Source organism: Danio rerio, chromosome 25 (genome assembly GCF_052040795.2).
Source record: "Danio rerio strain M-AB ecotype USA chromosome 25, GRCz13ab, whole genome shotgun sequence".
NCBI lineage: Eukaryota > Metazoa > Chordata > Actinopteri > Cypriniformes > Danionidae > Danio > Danio rerio.
Window position 1 is genome coordinate 19,462,847 of NC_141045.1, and position 14,249 is coordinate 19,477,095.

Here is a 14,249-nt window from a genome sequence, read left to right on the forward strand (position 1 = left end):
CACAGTGCCGGTATACAGCCATATCACACTGCTACTCTTGTGTGCTATTGCTCATATATAAACATAAATACACACATACACATACATAAATACAGTTCATTCAATCATTTTCTTTTCGGCTTAGACACTTTATTAATCTGGGGTCGCCACAGCAGAATGAACCACCAGATTTTGGTGCATTTAAAAAAACAGATTCATAAAACAGATTTATTCATTAAAATAGTATTTTAGTCACCAAACATTCAGAAAAATAAAAGATAATACAATTAAATTTAAGCTAAATATCGCAAAAAATACAACCTACAAAAATTCAACTTATTTTTTTTATTATTTTGTTTTTCTTGAGTTCTTGAGAGTTTACCTCTTTTTTAAAAATTTGTATTTAATATTTTTCTATAACATATAAATTTGGGCTCCTAATTTTTGGGTGTTGTCTTGTTAGTTTAGCTCCAGTGCTGACTAATCTTACGTATATGCACAAATGTAATATTGTATAGCTTCCTAGCTTTATATTAAAAATATAAATTTAGAAGATAGATTTGTGAGAGTTATATTCATATATGCTAAGCATATATATATATATATATATATATATATATATATATATATATATATATATATATATATATATATATATATGTGTGTGTGTGTGTGTGTGTGTGTGTGTGTGTACGATTTCCAATTAAAATAGTAAGCAACATTTACAGCCTGCATCTGGCAGCTATATAGAGTCAGAGATGTTAATTTATTTAGCGACATAATTTTAATTGAGCTGTCATTCACAGAACTTCAAAATGAATTTTTTATGAACATAAAAATATTTTCAGAGGCCTGGACCCCAGTGATCTCATAGCTGGCTACAGGCCTGAACACGCTACATCTTTCCAATTGATGGAATCCTGTCATTGCGATAGAAAACTTTAAGCCCTGGTAATGTCATGAATGTGTTTCTACTATAAAGAATCCTGATGAAGTTTCATGAATGTTAAAGGTTCTTCATAGAGCTATAAATGTCAATAAAACCTTTTATCTATTCTGGCAGTGTAAATGGATAAAAGAAGAAAAGGAGTTTTCAGGTACCGAAACAATAAAATGTAATACTGTTTTTCATACATTAGGCATGTGCATAATTAGCATGCAAATCAATATTCCAATCATATTTTTCACATTGTACCAAATTACAAACCACACAAATCTTAATAACTACTATTACCTTTGTTTAAAATCATTAATACTGTATGTGATGCATTTAGAAGAAAAACACAGTGTTTCAGGTGTGCAAGATTTAGTATGTTTCCTTTTACATAAAGAATGAATGAAATATTACAGAAACGGCTAAATTAAGGCAGAATCATTGGAAAAGAAATGCCCATTTGAACTGCAGGATGGCAGAACTACGGGCTGAGAAGAAAAGCTATTAACTGTAAATGTCTTTAAGAATTAAGGTGAAGAATTAGGTGTGAAATCATGAAAGAAACCATCAGGAAGTTTTAACCGTTCAGGGAAGGACCCAGCATTTCCTTTTCTTTCACTGTTTGAAGAATTTATCTTACAGAATCTGACAGTAAGTTAGCTTTGGGAGTTCACTTTAAGTCTATCTCTTACCCTGAACGGTCCGTCTTGCTCATTGTTCATATTAGCTCACATCATGGTTTCATCACCACCTTGCTTTTTCTGACTTGAACCGGTGCTGGTTTCTCAAGACTCACTCTCATCCTATCAGTCCATAAATCAGAACAGTCTTCATCTGCTTTATGACATTTCAGCTTGTGTGATTCTTATCGTTTCAGGATTCTTTACCCAAGAACCTGAGAACCAGACACTTTTTACTTCTGAAGACCTAAAGCGGCGCCGAAGATTAAAGGGATCATAGTTGTGTTTTTTCAAAACTTAAATCTTAAAATAATTTCTTCCCAAGGTGCATTTTTGTTTTTTGAAGCCATTTTATCAGTAAAAGAAAACATGCTTAAAGATGCCTCATAATGAAAATCTGGATATATTTAGATATGGATAAATCATAAAGAGTTCAGTATACTGAAATGACACTTGTAAATTTTATGAGTGTAAAATGCAGATGAAAAACAGGCCAATCAGACAATAAAGACTAATCATTGTGGCTTCAAGTAAAAAAAAAATCTATGTGGTCATTATTACACCACAAAATGACCCTAGAAATAGACTCTCAAATATTGACCTTATTTGGAAGGCTCGTGAATGTTAATGAGCCTTGCTCCAACCTGCAGCTCTCAGTGCTCTCTCTCTCTCACTCACCATTACATACTTTGAAATAAACACATGCAAAATACTATTTGTCAAAAAAATGTTTTCATAAATAGAGTAGATTAAGTCTTTTTTATTAAAGTGGTGGAGGCCTATTTTACCTGCATGAAGTGAGTTTGCTCAGTAGTCTATTTTGCTCCTCAGTTGTGTTGTGGACAATATAGGCTAAATTATTATTAAATTCGACAAAATAGACAGATAGTGATGTATTGTGTAGTATTTTGACACTACAATATTATGACAACACAGCCAAGAATTAATTATCAGCCTCTGCACAAAGCCCGTTGCACCACTTCTCTACATTGTTGTCTATAGTTTGCGACTGGGCACCAAATGTGCGTACAATGCAAGGTTATTATAGTTAAGGAAAACAATCGGGAAAACGAAAAATAAAATGTAAAATAATTGTTGTTAACTGAAACAAAAATAAAAACAAGAGTTTTTTAAAAAACTAGAACTAACTAAAACTGTATTTTGTACATACAAAACTAACTGAAACTAACTAAAATTATAGCAAAGACCTTCGTCGTTTTTGTATTTGTGAATGTAATTAATACATAATCTTACTCTAAGCATTTTAGAAGTAATTATAATTCGCGCTGCAGGTGTTTGATCCTTTCGCACCTCAGAGTCTGTAATCCTGCTGCCATTGGCCAGCTCGAGCCGATTCTCCTCCAGTCATCCTCACTGTTGCTCCCGCGACAAAAACAACGAGTGGACATGACAGCAGCATGGTGACAGCATTAAATGCAGACACTTTAAACTATTACTTAAACACATTTCTGCACAATAGGTTTTATCTCTGTATCGCAATCGCGAATTAATCTTTTTAACCGGATCTTTTTTAAGCAGGACTTGACATTAACTTTTTTGATCACTAGCAACTGTGGCTAGTAGATTTCCAACATTACTAGCCACTCGCCATATTCACTATCTCTTGTTAGGAAAATTATTTTTTGCTTAAATTTGACTTTGTCATGCTAAATTACTTAATTTAGATGTTGTGTTGTGTCCACATGCCTTCTCATTCATTTAACTTCTTGTGTTTATTGTGTATTAGCTTGCTCAGTGAGCAAATGGACTGTGTCACAATGCAATCAGTTTTTTTTCAGACTTTTCAGGGCTCAAAATTAAGGATTTACCAAATTTATCTCTTACCACACCAAATAAGTATTTCTTAGCCACTTTTTTTAATGTGTAAAACAAGAAAAATTTAAAAGGTGCACTTTTTAATTAAACAAAACTTTTTTTAAAAAAAAAAAAACATTACATTTAAAAAAGAATTATTGTCATGTATCTACAATATGCACAGTAATCTGTCCTGGCTAAAGGTCTCAGATCAACAGTTAACTACACATAAACGGGGAGTAATCTCCCATTAAAGCGATGTTATTGTAAAAAATGATAATTAAACCATATTAACAAAAATACCTGTAAAAGAAAAGCAAAAGAAAGCAGTTGAAACATAACGTGCACACAGTTAATGTTAGGCCTGTTAATTATCTCTTCTAAGAATAATTAAAATGTAAGCAGTGACTGCTGCTGCTTACAAAAGAATATGTGTATTTTTTTAAATCTTGAGCTCTTGAAAGCAGCAGGACTGTGGGTGCATGATCATCGCTCTTTGTCCAGTCTATTTCAAACGGAACCAATCGCACCCATTGCGCTTCCTCTAGGCACTGTAGCGCGCACGCTTTTTAACAGCACATCACATCAGCTGTTAGCGCAACTGATCACTGATCATGCTCTCGTTCTGTATTTACCATTTTTTTGCTCGCGCGAACACAGTTATTTTTGTCGGTCGTGCTGCTTCTCGATTCTAATATCACATTTGCAAGATTATTGGGCCATGCTTGTTGTCGAACCCTGCTTTTAAGGAAACTACCATTTAAAAATTATTTCCAACCACCCAAAGTGGCAAGTGGAGGGGTATGTCTACGCTGCCAGAGCTACAATCTACCCGCATTTGGTGGGTGTTAATGTAAAGCCCTGCTTGTAAGTGAACCAGTTGAACTAGTTCACCAAATTGAACTGAATCATTTGAAACAATTTGCGTCTCCAGTAAGCACTTATCCACAAACTACTTACTTTTTAACAAGCCTAATACCCTCCTGTGACTCTAAATAATCCAATATATACCCTCATTCAGCTATTAGAACAGTAACGTTACATTGAGAAGTTGTGAACAGATAATATTGCGCATGCGTGATTCAGTGAGCCAAACACAAACAGTACAGCCTGCTGTGTGACTTAACTAATCTTGAACAACTGCAGCGCGGGTGAACCGAGGGATTAAGTGAGTGGATCTGGTAAAAAACGTAAGTTTATTTCATACCAGACAATCGTAATGGAATTTAAATAAGTGAATCATGATTCGGTTTGGTTGCAAAACTTTACTTAAAGACATTTTTCAGATCATGATGATGTTTTAACTGACAGAAATTACAATTGCTGACTACATAATGTTGATTCCTAACATCAACATTAAAACGTTAAAAATCTGAACTTCCCATCACTACTGTGTGTCTAACCTCAGAAGCAGCCTTGCACACATATTGTATTTAGGGCTGCTTTCTTGTGGGCTGTTGTATTTGAATTTGAGGATGGGTAGATGTTTGTGGTAGTTGATAGTGTTCATGTGTCCTCTGAATACAGATTTCAAAAAATGTATGGCTGAGTTTCAATATTTATCCTGTTGATTTTGAATCTTGCACCTTACAAATATCCTCATTTAATAAAAAAGACTAAAACTAATACTGAAACTAGTAAAAACTAAACTAAAACTAAGTCATTTCAAAATATAGAAACTAATAAAAACTAATAAATCTGCCTCTAAAACTCATTAAAACTATCTGAATTTGAAAACAAAAAGTCAAAACGAAATAAAAACTAAAACTGATAAAACCTTGGTACAATGCACACTAATAAGAAATTTTAAACTTCACTCTTTTATAAATTCACTAATTTCAAAATTTAAAAGGCAAGGCATGGCACTTCGTGTCCATTTTGTGATGAGCTATAAAAGCTTTTCTCAGCCAGCCATCTGTTCACAGCTCATCATCAGAATGTAAAATGCAGGCTATAAAGATTGTAAACGTATTTTGCGCTCCAACAAATAGACATAAGGTCTGTTCAAATATAAGCCATGTGTGTTTGGGGGAAATGAGGCAACAAACACATGTAGATTAAGTGTTTAATGCATGTTTATGCATCATGTCATGTCACTCTTAAACACTTATGTTTATGGACAGGTTGAAATTTACTCCTGCCTGTGTTTTCAAATATGTTAAAGCTTCAAAACACAACTTCAACTTTAATTATTTAGCGAATTTAGCTGCACGTTAGATTGCCCAAACATGACATGGACACAATGTCCAAACATTAAATTAAAAAGTTTCCATATCAAACATTCCTTGCTTCTAAAATTCTAAACTACAAAAATGTGTTTTTACTATAAAGACTTTTATTTGATTTTACTATGAAGACTTCAAAATACAACAAAATTCATCACTGTCTGTACAATCGACAAGTGAAATTCTAATAATAGTTATTAAATTATGTATATATGCACGACGTCTTTCACTGAAAGGTGCAGTGTGTATGATTGTCACCCAGTAGTTGAACTAGGTAATGCCGTTTAAATTCAACACTTTTTCACTTTACGCACAAACCTGTCACCCTTCCCGTTTTTCCCGGTATTCTCACGTATTTTACAGTTCTATCCCACTATCATCCCGTAAAGGTTTTTTCCTGTATTTCTCCCGTATTTTCAGTGTTTCTCTGAAGAGTGGCAAGAAATATTAAAGAGCCGAGCCTCCCTATACACAACCCATACCGCCAAACCACCAGAGGCCGCCCCTTGCTCTTAAATGCGAGTCTGTTCTGTGCTTTCGATTTGTTCAGGCAAGAAAACACTTTGAAATAAATTTAAAAACGGCGCGATTCACTTTCCTTTTTATTACAGGTGCTGCCACCGCTCCAATGCAATCCTCAAAACAGTCATATGATGATGCATGACTGTCAGCTGACGTGCTCCATAGTGATAAATAGACTCTGTTTCCCAAACGGATTCTGTACACACGATTTGAAGCAGAGCAGTCTGGCTTTTGGGTGCGTGTTTAAACAGACATATACACATAATTAATAATAATAGCATCTAAAGATGTCGACCTTTGTGTTTTTTTTTAAAGAACTAATTTCGTCTTAAATGAGCTTAAAAGTTAGGAAAGCAGTCAAATTTCTTCATAATAACGTTAGATGTATGCATTTTTAAAGTGACACCTGTTATTTAATGTAATCAAACAAAAAAATTCATTGCTCTTTCATCAGAATGTGTAAGTTATACAGTGAAGAAACGGCTAATGAGATTTGATAGCTTGATTTCATTATAACAGCTATTAATTTTAATAAGCTGAACTGTGTGCTAATGTATCTGCTGCTAATGTATACATTTATTTTTTCTTTTGTAAATAATATTAATATTAATAATAAAACATATTACTGACCATTTAACTGTTTATTTACAATGAAACAGCTCCAAATGATCATATTTAGTTTTTTTTTTTTTTTAAGGAGGGGGGTGGTCCCTTATGATGGTGGGCATATCCCTTATTTTCACATTCCAACGTTGACAGGTATGAATGCAGGTTGCCAGATTGATGACACCAAGACGAGCGAGCATGCCTGACTATCGAGCCTATTCCATGTCCTAACAACACAACTTCACTCGAAATGTTAATAGTACTTTTTCTCTATACATCACAAGAATTACTATTTTAGAAATGATTTCTATTTCTGGGGTTGAACAACAGCATAAACTACTCTGACTTATCATATCATTATGTGCTCTATTCAGTGTTAAATGCTACTAATGTGAGTTTGAATGCTATTTTACATGACATTTGTTGTCATACTGAAAGAACAATAAATTGTTTGATTCAGATCTTGAAAATAAAATAACATTTGTAAATGAACATTAGAATTGTGACTTCAACAAACATCAGTCACTCAGCATGTATGTTTACTAATGTTAAAGAGGTTTATTATGTATTAACTTGATTGTAAACCTTACCATCTCGTTGGAATGCAGTGAGTGCACTATTCTGTGCAGTATTTGAATGTTTCTGTTGTTTTCCATCTGGTATGGACAGTCAAATTGATTATCACTGGATTTTTGTTGTCACGTGTTGTTAGGATACAGTGTTACAATGTATGTTGCTCAGTTAATGTTTACACTTGTAGTATTTATATTATTTAACAATTAAAAGCCATCTCATTCGACTGTCCTCTACAGGTTGCATTTTCAGCCCCGGACACATACATTAAGCCTTCATGACTGAAATGACTAAAATGAAATATGCTGCTTTCCATCAAGCAATCCAGCGTGTTGAAATATAATTGGGTAAACGGGCAGTAATGCATGTTTTCAAAGGAGAATAACTCACTATAGCATTGTTTTCAGATAAATGATGTTTTCAGGGCATGTTCACTTAGCATGTCTTCTAAATATCTGCAAACATATGGTATATTTGTGCTTTATAAGAGTCAAAAACTTACACACAACACCATACAGCATTCCCCATTAACATTATAAATCTTTTGTTAAATGGCCATATACAAAATTAATAGCAGTTATAAAAAGTTTTAGGGAAAACCATATTTCATACCAGTAGGTTTTACCCATTTGTCAAGTTTTTCAATATTCAAAATACAATATAACATTGAATATTTTCATGTAATAAATCATTTTTAATATGTTGCTTCCTTTCGCCAATGTAAATATGTTACATTGAATTATGCAGAGCATATTTTCATTCAAGTTATTTGAAAGAGTAGACTGGTGTTTAATAAGCTGTCCACATTTATAAAAACACTTTTGTAGATTGGATTTGATGCGTACACCTAAACGGATTTCATCTTTGACTAACTGAACGCCAGATATCATACTCTGAGGAACGTTTAACCCAGTACCTGGTCCCAAGGGTGGTCTGTAGCAAAGTACACAGGCCCGAGACGAAGAAGATGGTGGAGATGAGCTGACTTTTGGCTGCGTTGTTCTCCTTGATGCACAATGGCTCAGCCAGGATGAGAGGAATCGCCAGGATGCCACCAAAAGCCAGTATGTAATGCTGTGTGATGCAAGACAGAGGAATGAAGAGTTAGCACGGATGACACCAGGCCTAGGTTCATCGCAAACAACACGTTAAGAAGGGCGAGACATGAGGGAAGACGGATGATCACAAAAAATGTAGCAAATCTTAAATGCAGCCTGACTGAGCCAGGGAGATGTGTGAGAAATGGAAGACAGATGTTGGCGTATCTGTTGTGAATTGATAGCCCCTTTTTACTCTCAGCAGTAAGCTTCATAAATTTGTCGGGCTGTGAAAAAAAAAAAGGCAGCACTTGGCTGAACGCTCGACAATGTTGACAGGAGATTACGGTGCGGATACAGCGATGGTGCACAGGAGAGAATTTACACAGCAGGAAAGAGATGGAAGTAAATCTGAAAATTTACACTGTTTTGCTGCTTTATTTCGTCCGTACTTAAATTCCTGTTGTTTTATTGGTTTTCGGCTGTTCTAGTTTATGTCTTCACAGTTGCCTTTCCCCAGAAGTCAAGACAGAGAGAGCAAAACCGTTTTGAATTAAATCTAATTTCATAACTCTAGAGGGACATGTATTAGGATAAAAACACTGGTAATGAAAGCAGAAATGCGTCGGGGGTTCTGTGAGGGAGTCTGCTCTGACATGAAAGACCAGATTTCTCCCTGTCTTTTTTCCTCCCCTACGTGATGCCGGAGAGATGAAAGCGAGCATGAGGCTCCTTCTTTGTACTCTGCTTTGCACATCATCTCGCCTCACATGTTGTTGCGAGTCCCTTGTGTACCTTCCTGGCCTTTCTCTCCCTCAACCCTGTTGCCTTTGATCTCGATAGTCATTTCGATGAGTAAGTGGAACACCTTTGTCTCATGTTGCTCTCACCTTGAACATCAGATGCGTATAATAAGGAATAACACGCTTTGGCGGAGTGGCAGACATGCCTTGAGGTGCTCAAGAGGATGATGATTTGTAGTGTCAAAGCAACCGAAAGTCAGTCATTTTTAACGAGAATTGATGCCTATGAATGACAGAGACAACTGGCGATGCAACAAAGTAGCAAAATGGAATCTGAGAAGACCAGTTCACACCAAAATTGATTACAAAAAAAAAACTAAACGATGTGTTGTTGCTCTGTGAAGTTTCGCAAGAGAAACCAAAACAGTTTAGTAGGAATTTGCATCTTTGAGACTTTCACACTGAGCCAAAAAGGTGCTTAAATTGTCGGTTTACTTTTTCTATTGAACACAAAGTCAGATGTTTTAAAAAATGTTGGAATCCAGCAGCCATTAATATCCATAGTAAGAAAAATAAGTCAACGGCTGCCTGTTCCAATATTCTTTATAATATTTTCTTTTTGTTTTCAGACAGGTTTGTCACATTAGTTATTATGTCATTTTCCCTAAAACTTGAAAAAGTGTTTCTCTGCATTGTTAAAACACTCCAAATTGGTGTTTGGCATCACTGGAAAGTGCATTCTCTATAGCAGTGGTTCCCAATCTTTTTTACTCGCAGCCCCCTAAACCAACCATGTATATTTCCTTGGCACACTGTAATTTTTAAATAAACCCCTTATTTGTGGCGGGTTGGTAACTTACTCAGACTGCCTTTACTGAATAAACTGCCAATGATTTGAATAAAGATCATTTCCACATACCAGGTCAAAAAGAGAGAGCTGACACTTAAAACAAAAAAAGGGAAAATACATATCCATATCCATTTTGACTGCAACTATAGCAGCATCTAAAACTGCAACGTACAGACTGCACTTGAATAGACAAAATAATTCCACAATTGAAGAAACAGCCACCCACGCATGCTGATTTCAGCAGTCAAACCAAATTAAGACTAGACATTTTTACATATCATCACCTTGAAATGATAAGGTTCTATCTGCTTTCCGAATGATTTTGAGATAATGAGCTTTAAAGTTTTTGCATTCCATATAGCAAACAGTATGTGTGTAACATTTGTTCTTTTCAATAAAAAGTCCTAAAATTTAAACAACTTATAAATAAACATCCTAAAATGTAAATATGTTGTCATTTAATAAGAACATGTGAATAACTCAATTTTGACAAAAATATCATATGGATACTAATAATTCTAAGGCCACGATATATTAACAATGTCTATTAAATTTATAACAGCTGGCAGTCCCCTGAAATACCTTGATGGCCCCCTGGAAGGCCACGGCCCACAGGTTGCTCTATAGTTATTTCTTTATGATTGGAAGGTCTATTTGATTTGTGTTTAAATCAAATGCCAATAAATATATCTTTGGGGAAAAAGTAAGAAGTCCTTAAAAAGACAATTCACACAGATATTCTGTCACTGTTTACTTGTCATGTCTGTTTGTATTTTACTGCAATGCACCCAAAAATATTATAATCAAATTTCTATTTTCATTTGCTTGAATTCCAAGCAAATGTGCTCAAGCGTGAAACACCCAGAAAAGGCAGACCTTGATGAAGTAAGCAAAAAAGGTCTGAATGAATCCAGAGACGGATCTGAACAAACGTAAATGCCTAGTATAAACAGTAACACGTCTTGGCAAAGCACTTGTGATCACATCACAGAAAGTGCATATTAAAACCATTTGAAACCTTGCTTTCATTTTATGTGGAAATCATGACAAAAAATACATGTGATAAGTTGTCATAATGAAAAAAACAAAGGGATTCTTTATACCTGGTCACTTTAATAACAAATTGTATAAAAATAAACATGATATGCTAAACATGATATGAGTGCATATGTTGTGGGACATATTACTGTCAGAATTTTGTTTTGTTTTATTTTTGACCATGAAATGAACAAAAGAGCACCCACATAACCTATCTCTTTGAAAAAAAAAAATAATAGAAATTTAGAGTGGTACATTTATTTACAAAGGCATGTTGTTTTGTTTTTGGGAGAATATGTTATATAAATTAATTTAAACCCTTTACACTTTTGAATGGTGTCTTGGTACGTATACAGTATGTATGTCAAAAACAGGTTTAATTTAGTATATGATAACAGTAGTCACAGAGCCCATCTTGTGCGCTTGAAAAGATGTTTTACAGCCTGCATAAAAAATCATTTAAACGCCAGATAAGATCTATAGCTTGTGTTTCTGTAAATAATATCATTAATTAAATCAAATGTGGTGCATCTGATGCTTAGTCAATATAACCTACTTATATTTGAATAAAGCAATCAGAATAATTTTTGTTTAGAACCGACACATCAATGTGGTCAAATGTAAATGAATCTGCTTTCAGAAATCAGATAGCTATCTGATCAGAAAAAAAAAATGGATGAAGTGGCCAAGTATAAACAAGCCCCAAGCTTTTCTAACCTTTAAAGCAATTAAACCAATTGCTTCGCTAAATGATCGCTGCTTTTGAAACACCACACCAGCTGATCAAAACCATGTAAATGTACAGTAACTAATACATATTAAGATGGACTAAAATAGTTACAAACACATAAAAACAATTTCAAACACACACCAAATGTTACATCACATGCACTTAGCTTATCGTTTCATATCATTACATGTCTGCAAAATATGGATTGTTTTTTTATTTTCAAGGCTTATATTGTTTGTTCTATTGTGGGCACTGTTAAACAGTCCAATAAGAGATTGTTAATTAATATTTTTATTTTTCAAGAGTTCACACTTAGCTGATGATTGATTATGAGCTTGCTTGCCATGCTGTCCCGGGAGAGAGCCCTGAGCTCATAAGATCCTTGAGCCCAGGGCTCCCTCCCGTTTTAGACAGGAGGGGAGTTTGAGCTCAGGTAGATCTCGAGAACTCCCCTGCTGTAGTGGCTAATGAACAGATAGTGATTGCTCCTAAGAGCTAACTACTTACTAGGAGCATGCCTATAGTTCCGATTTGGATTAGTCAATTAACTTAAGTTGCATGTTTTTGGACGGTGGGAGGAAACCGGGGAACCCGGGGGAAACCCACATGAGCATGAGGAGAAAGTGCAAACTCCACACAGAAATGTTTGCTGGTTTGGTAAAGCCTGGAACCAGAGACGTTCTTGCTGTGAGGCAACAGTGCTAAGCACTGGGCCATGGTGTCACTTATCTAGGAAGAAGGAGGAGTAGGGGTGGAAGGGGGGATTCTTCAAGACGAAGATATTGTTGGAATGTAACCCAGGGTATTTGTAGTAGTTTAGGAGTCGTCTGATTGGTGCATTGTGAATTAGATAATGCGGATCCAGCCGCTTGCAATCATAAGCACGTGATCCTCTTGAAATTAGTTTAGAAATAATCTTCACTTCGTTTTGCAAATGTCTCATTAAAATGTCTACATTCTCAGACAAAAAAACAACAACTATAAAACCTGTTGGGTGATTCTCCACTGAACTTACCTGAATGAACCAATGAAGTTTCTAAACATTTTAAACATTAATGATATAGTGAAGCCCTGTTTACATAAATCACTTACCCTTGCCAATTTAATATAGACAAAAGATGTGTAAATGTTATGATGTTTCATGAGTCAGTGCTTACTAATGATGCACACCTCACAAAAATAAAAAAAATCCCTGGATATGCACAAAATGAGCTACATACAACAGATGAATGTTGCTCCTTCCTAGATCCTAGAGTTACACCTTATCTTTAGTCACCATGATCAAGCCCTTCATGGCAACTTTCTCTCGTCCCAGATTATCACACACCCACTTTTTCTTGGCATTTAACCACTGATCTCAAGCTGTCAGTTTAACCCTAAAAGGCTATTAAAAGTCCACTGTGTCACTAGTTTAAATCAGGAGACGCTTCACGTGTGGTTGCTTTAAGCTGTGCGTCTCTGAACAAGAGTAACTACAGCTTTATCTCATGTTGTATCTCACCTGGAAACCAAGAAGAATGCAGAGGTACCAGGGCGGCCTATCGGAGATGGAGTAGATGAGGTTGCCCTCAGGGCTTGGGTCCAAACCTTCTTCCAGACTGTCGCTTTGGGGTTCAGCAATAATCTTCTCAGGATCACGACTGCTGTCTGCTGAAAACTGACAGAAGTGGAAATTATGTTAGCATATTCCTGGAGACTCAACACTGAGGTCAATTGAGGGACCAAAACGGTGGTGAAATTCCATTGAAATTCTTTTAGCATTATACAAAAGCTCTGTTTTAATATTTAGGGGCCTGTCTTGTTCTTTATAGCATACAACCTACTGATTATATTCAACTCAAAATGTATTATTCATTCAATCATTTTATTTTCGGCTTAGGCCCTTTAATAATCTAGGGTTGCCAAAGCGGAATGGACCACCAACTTATCCAGCATAAGTTTTACGCAGCGGATGCCCTTCCAGCCACAACCCAACACTGGGAAATACCCAAGCACTCTTGCATTCACACACTCACATACACTATGGTCAATTTAGCTTATTCAATTTATCTGACTCGCATTTCTTTGGACTGTGGAGGAAACCGGAGCACCCGGAGGAAACCCACGCCAACACAGGGAAAACATGCAAACTCCACACAGAAATGCCAACTGACCCAGCCGAGGCTCGAACCAGCAACCTTTTTGCTGTGAGGTGGTTGTGCTACCCACTGCCCCATATTGAGTAAAGCATTTATTTATTGTTTTTTTTTTTTTTTTTTTTTTTTTACAAAATAGCAGATAAAACAGTAAAAGTGCACAACAGTCATCACAATAGTTTAATACAATTGGAATGAATTAATTTGAAGTTTAAGGTAACCAGCTAAGGTTTAGTTTCTGTTTATTCTATTTATAAATTACATACTCTAAATGAAATATGGATATAAAATATATTTGTCAAAATAAGTTCAGGTTCAGACAGACAAAAATTATAATAATTTTTAAACATTTACTGTAAACCGTCCCACCTGGGTAAAGATA

General features: G+C 35.3%; 1 protein-coding gene and 1 long non-coding RNA gene across 12 annotated transcripts in view; one reads left to right on the forward strand and one right to left on the reverse strand.

The window, feature by feature from the left end:
• Positions 1–14,249, forward strand: part of LOC147837669 (uncharacterized) — a 138,528-nt gene that overhangs the window by 114,675 nt on the left and 9,604 nt on the right. The gene's annotated exons all lie outside the window — the stretch shown is intronic.
• The window catches only part of si:dkey-106n21.1, a 147,188-nt gene that overhangs the window by 62,806 nt on the left and 70,133 nt on the right, over positions 1–14,249 (reverse strand). For all 11 annotated transcript variants that reach the window (XR_015526425.1, XR_015526423.1, XR_015526424.1 and 8 more), the window contains 2 exons: positions 13,234–13,389; positions 8,251–8,408 (listed from right to left, as the gene is read on the reverse strand). Coding sequence is in view for 5 of the 11 variants with exons in the window: in XM_087312077.1 (XP_087168203.1) it covers positions 8,251–8,408; positions 13,234–13,389 (314 nt within the window). In the remaining 6 variants the exon portion in view is untranslated. The remainder of the gene's footprint in view (positions 1–8,250; positions 8,409–13,233; positions 13,390–14,249) is intronic.